The sequence below is a fragment of the Micromys minutus genome, assembly GCF_963924665.1.
Source record: "Micromys minutus genome assembly, chromosome: 13".
NCBI lineage: Eukaryota > Metazoa > Chordata > Mammalia > Rodentia > Muridae > Micromys > Micromys minutus.
The window spans coordinates 35,435,233-35,441,232 of NC_137982.1; the positions used below are offsets into that span (position 1 = coordinate 35,435,233).

General features: G+C 47.0%; 1 protein-coding gene across 1 annotated transcript in view; it reads left to right on the plus strand.

Moving 5' to 3' along the window:
* TANK (TRAF family member associated NFKB activator) overlaps positions 1-782 on the plus strand; it is a 56,769-nt gene extending 55,987 nt beyond the window's left edge. The window contains exon 8 of the mRNA XM_080927470.1: positions 4-782. Within this exon, the coding sequence (XP_080783596.1) occupies positions 4-180 (177 nt within the window). The 3' untranslated portion in view covers positions 181-782. The remainder of the gene's footprint in view (positions 1-3) is intronic.
* Positions 783-6,000: the final 5,218 nt, after the last annotated feature.

Below are 6,000 nucleotides of genomic sequence, written 5' to 3' on the forward strand. Positions count from 1 at the left end.
CAGCCCCTTTGGAAGCCTTTTCTTAACCAAGACACTGACTTAGTGGTACTAAGTGGTTCAGAATCAGTGCTCCCTAAACCTCAAGTGTGTGAATTCTGTCAAGAGCTTTTCCCACCATCCATTACATCCAGAGGGGATTTCCTCCGGCATCTTAATACACACTTTAATGGGGAGACTTAAATCACATTTGAAAACAGACATATCATGTTCTCTGTGATGATTTGGACTTGTAATGCTAGAGAATGCTTGCTTGTAAGCTAAATTTAAGATTGTTTATAAAGAAAGTCACTGTCACAGCTATTAGAATTATCTCTAAAGTTTTACTTTATCTTTTAAGAGATCATTTTGTGTAAACCTATAATTCATTATATTATTAATGTTTATACTATAATTTCCAGATTTTAAAATTATGCATGTGACTTACAGAGCTATGTAATTATAATTTATGTTCCAAATAACTAAGTTTATTGTTTGACTCTCATGAGGTCTATTGAATTTGGTAATATCAAATGTTAGTAGGGTATTCAAATTTTATTTGAATTTTTAATTATTTATGCTACAGGTAATATTCCTTTAAAATATGTGTAACTTACAGAGAATAGCAGATATTATGATTTAAGTAAATATCATTGATTAATCATTAGTTGCCCAGTGAAAATTATTTAAACATTATATAGAACATTCTTTAAATAATACACATGGTTTTAACTTTTACTATGTGTACAAAATGCATGATTGAATGACTTAAATATTAAAAGTTACTGATGTCATGATTATTAAAAGTGTTCTTTGTTTCTAAGGTAAATAAATCATATTTGGGGAGGGTTCATAAAATTCATGTCTGATGGCATTTATTACACATTAATAGGTCGTTTTAAATTTCAAAATGATCTTTCAAACTAAGCATTCTAATTATTTTCTTTTATTGGAAACAAATGTAAAAGCCTGTAAGGAGAATACATATTTATTAATTTAGATTAGAAACGTTCAAATTCTTGTTGAGAAATTTGCTATTCATTGTTAGCAGCCTGATTGATGGCCACTGGAGACGTCTTAGGTACCAAGTATGCAGTGCCGAAGAACTGTTTAAAATGAGACTTGCCTTCCTTTCTTCATGGTTCTTGCGTTTGATCGTCTCTCCCCACTCCTCTCCACACCCAATTTTTAAACATAGTTGAGACACGGCTTCCATTTTATGAAGTAAGCATTATCTAGTAGCTTTCAACAGAAATGTAACTGTCCTTGAGCAATGTCTCATACTGGAGGGTTTAGCATGGGAGAATTTGAGCAGGCCTGTGTGCCCAGTGGAAGAATGAGAATGGTACCTCGACTTCTCAAGGTGCTGAGCACATCACATTGACAGTCTCCTCACCAGGGTGACATAGTGATTATTAGGTATGCACTGTGGAGGGTTCCGAGGCATGTACATCTTTGCCACTAGGCTGAATGGAAATGCCTAGACAATTATCCAAAGACTTTTCTTCCTCCCAGCTTCCCATCCACTACACACACACACATACACACACACACACACTCAAACTCAAAATTTTCCAGTATGTACTAATCAGAATATACCCCAGCACCTATCAAAAAAGGATATTTTTTCCTCTCCTTTTCTCACACGATTGGCATCTTTACTGGCTTGCCGACAACCAAAAAGAACTCTATCCCAGAAAGGGACTCGGAGTGGCCCACTGTCCTCTGCGGGAGCATCCTGCCCCCACCACTTTAGTGAGGTGGGAACAGTACCCCAGTCTTCAACTGTTTAAGGCACAGACCCTACTCGGCCTCCAGAGAGGAGCCTTCTGTCCTGCTCTGAAAGGTTGGCGGGACCTCGCAACTTGAAAGGTATAGTGGACAGTAGCCAGGTCTGTCCCTCTATCCTATTACTGAGTGGGGTGCCAGGGCTGTCTCCGGGCTTCTGCTAAGCTTAGCCTGGTAAGAACAGCTCCCAGGTAAGAAAGCTACGTGCGCAAAACGCTGAGTCTGGGGGAAAAAAAAAAACCCACCCCTGCCGAGGCGAGGCAGTTGTGAGCGGGATGCCTGAGAAGTGGGAGGTGAATGTCCTCGGGATGCCCCCCCCCCCCATGCAGCTTTCCCCGGAGGCTGAGGCTGCTGCCAGCGGGGACATCTGCTTTCTTACACTCCAGCCTGGCTCACCCCGCCCCCTCAGCCCCGGGTTGCGTGGTTATTTTACCAACACCGGGGGAGGGAGAGCTTGAGGAGGTAGGAAAGGAATGGATGGAAGCTTAAAAGATTTTCTTCGCACCCCCCCCCCAGTCCCCTCCTTTCTTCTTCACATCTTTTAACCTTCAAGGTAAAGACTTTATAAATATGAAACAATAAGGGAGTCTGCTGGCTCGCAGGCCCGCCGTGGGCTGGCGAGGCTGCCGGGTGCCGGGCCTCTCTCTCCTCTCCATCCTCGCAAGTCTGGCCGCGGTTCGGCGGGTTAGTCTGGGCGCAGGGGCCGGCGGTGAGCTCTCATCCCGTGGCGCCTTCGCTCGCGGGCTGCTGCCTCGACAGCTGCTTGTAGCTACAGTAATTAGACTGTCAGTGCTTGTTAGGGGAGAGAGGGGAAAACACGCTTCTGACAGCAGATTCCGAGACTCCCCAGTTTGTTAATTTCTAAGAGATCTTTAAAGCATTAATTGAGGTCTCCCTAACTCTTCCCTCCCGTCCCTCTCCCCAACTTCTCCCATCCCAAAAATATCTTGAGGAGAAAATTCTCTCCGCGTGGAAGCAGTGTTTCCCGCAAAATTGCCAGCCCGCCCCCTGCTCACACGCGCGCACACACCCTAGTTTACATATGCATATAGAGGCACACACGTATATGCAAGGTTAACTCGGAGGAGCACCCGTCCAAATAGGCACCGAGATTGCATTTAAAATGATAATAATAAATAAATAAATCAACTAGGAAGGAAGGGGGGAGGGAAGCAGAAGTCGGGAAGAAAAGAGAAAAGCAGCAGGCTGATTACGAGGTGTCAAAACTGCCAGGAGCAAGAAGGTGATAGCAATCAGGGGTGAGAAGAGTGCGGCATTCGTGCGGGGCAACTAATTATCCGTCTCATTTGAGAAGAGCAGCATTTGAGGCAGCAGCGTTCGCCTGCTGAACGGTGACAGATTGGCGCGGAGGAGAGGGGAGGTGTTAAAACAATGGAGCCGGGCGCGCGAGCGCTGCTGCATGCTAATCAGCCCTCCCTCCGCCTGCCTGCCGCGCTCCCTCCTTCCTCCCGCTCCCTCCTCCGCGCGTCGTCCTCCCGCCTGCGGCGCTCCCTCCTTTCCAGCGGGCCCGCCGCCGCCCGCTCCCCGCTCCCTGGCTTTCCCGCGCGTCCTCCCCGCCGCTGGCGAGCCGCACCCGGGTTGGCCGGCCGGCCGGGCGAGCGAGCGAGCACAGCCCGCATGGGGCGCCCGGGACCCACGTTTGCGGCGCGCGCCCGCCGGGCCTGCCTGCGAGGAAGCGGACGCGCTGGGCGGCGAGGGGACCCGAGCCAAGCCGGAGGCCCAGGGACAAACCCCGGAGTGGAAGAAAGAGCCAGAAAAACAAAGCCAGATCCGGGCCGAGCTGGGTCTTCCCCGCACAGACTCCCAGCCTTGGTGCGAGCTACCGAGCCCCCCCCCCCCCCCGCTCGCCTGAACTGTCGCAGCGTGGTCAAGCCCTCCCCCCGCCCCCCACGCGCCCCCAAAGGCTGCGGGCTGTGACCCTCTCACCACAGCATCCCGGCCCTGACCACAACTGCGAGCGAGCGCTTTAATAAGCCAGAGAGGGCCTTACAATTAGTTGTACTCCCAACCCCTGACCTCCTGACCCCAAGACTGGGCTAGCGGGGCTTCTGTTTCACATACCCCGGGGAATGCCACCTAAGACAGTAGCTGGTGAGATAAACGCCTCTTCAAAGCAGGTAACCCTTCCACGACCCGGGTACCCGAAGATGGGGGCCTGGGCATGGCTGGAGCACTGCGTCCCTCCTTGATGAGTTGGCTCGGTGACGTGTGAGAAGCTGAACAGCAACAGCAAAGAATGCATCATAAACTGGGTCTGGTCAAAAAAGTCTTCCATACCTGTTGAGGCTCTCTGGGGAGCAGGTGGAGGTTTCTCTGGTTTTGACCTGCAGAGTTGACGGTTGAGCAGAAAAACACTTAAACTACCTTTTTGTCAACCATTCTTAGGATTAAAGATGTCGCTGTCCCTCCCTGGCAGAAGTGTTTTAGCGGGAACCCAGAAACAAAGAGCTGGCTGAGAAGGCAGTCTTCCCTAAGGCGCCCAGCTATTAGCTAACCAGGTGCCTAAATTAACATGATAAAACTTTCCACTAACCACAGACGTAACAGAAGCAGTTCTAGATAACCTATGCCTAGGCCGAATCCTTTTCTACCGACTTTAACCGTGGTATAAAGGCACAAACAATTGTGTGGAGACTTATTGAGTACAGAAAGGTTCCGTTTCTGTTACTGCCTTTCCCCTAAAGTTGCAATGTCTCTTAATAAAAGTACGTAAATATTAAAATCCAGTGGCTTGAGAGTGAATCTTGGTGTGTTTTGACTTGGATTCTAGTCATATACACAAGTGCTCAATGTTAGTCATGCTCCCATTAGAATACGCCCAGGCATACCTACAGAGTAATGAGTGCACACGTATTAGGATCTACTAAAAGGCTAGAGAGTTTTAAAACCAAAAATTCCTAAAAAGAGTTATATAAGGTGTTTTGTGCTGGAGCACAGTTCTTTTGGTTTCTTTGGAAAACCACTGTGCAGCCCTCAGCCTTTGCTTAGCCCATCAGACTTTCCAGTGCTGTGCTGTTAGCCTGCATTTGGGGGGCGGGGGAAGTCTCCCAATCTGTCAGAATAGGAATCCATCTAACAGCAGGGGAGGGGGAAATTACATCCATTAATGTAAACCTGGGTTCAGCAATCCCATCGAAATTCATTTATTAACTATTTATCAACCTTTTCTTTGTTAACTAGTCCTGTGGAAGCATCTCACTTGAGGGTGTGAATTTCTGGAGTTCAGTGCCCTACGCATATCCAATAGCTAACGAAAGTATTTGCCTTCCGTCGGCTGGCTTTTTATGGACCTAGAGTAGCTTCTTCTCAGCCCTTAGACCTCACAAGTTTGCGTGGCTGTTTGAATGGCGGATTTACAGATAAGTTTTTATTTGCACATAAGGACAAAAAGGTGAAGTGAAATTTGGTCCCAGTGGAAACCTGATAGCTTCCCTGAACATATGGCTCCTTGGGCTGTTACTTCCTCTTTGAGATCATTTTCCAAGTTTTTTTAATATATACATCAATTTGACACCAGTTATAAGGAAAATATATTGGTTTCGAAGATGCCTCCACCTGGGACATATCTCTTAATAACAAACTGTGTAGTCAGGTGCACCTCTGAATTTTCAGGTCTTGGTGAGCAAGGCATACTTTGATGCCAGTTATCATTGAAAGCCGATTTACAGTCTTCCAAATGAGTTAGTTCTGTAGGTTGTTAGGACACCGCAACCAGGATGATTAACACAGGTTAGGTTAGGGGTGAGTGCAGAAAGCTCTGTCTGCTAAGACTCTGTACAGTCTTACAAAGACTTCTCTCCACCGGTACAAATGATGTACGTCTCGTCTGATGCAAGTGTGTGGTGCCAGCTTCAGACTTAAGGGGAAAATCACAGCACTGAAAAAGATGTAAATGTTCGAGTGGTAAGAAAGGGGGGAACCGTGCTAAAACATGGGCCTGTTTCCATGATGCTTAATTTACTATTCAAGACAAGTTTTTCCTAATAAGCTCTATTGTTTCTTTCTGTTTTGTAAAATTTAGTATGTGTGAGACAAAAACCAGATTCAGAATGTGAATGAAGTCTGTTTAGCAAAAGATTGTTGGAGACTGTGGCTCAAGAAAGGCCTCAAATCAAAAGACATGTCACCCTCACTACTGACACCACGCAAGGGTGAGTTTTCCAGCCCATATCTGTGGCCACTTGCAACGAACTTCTGCCGCCGTCCCCCATCGTC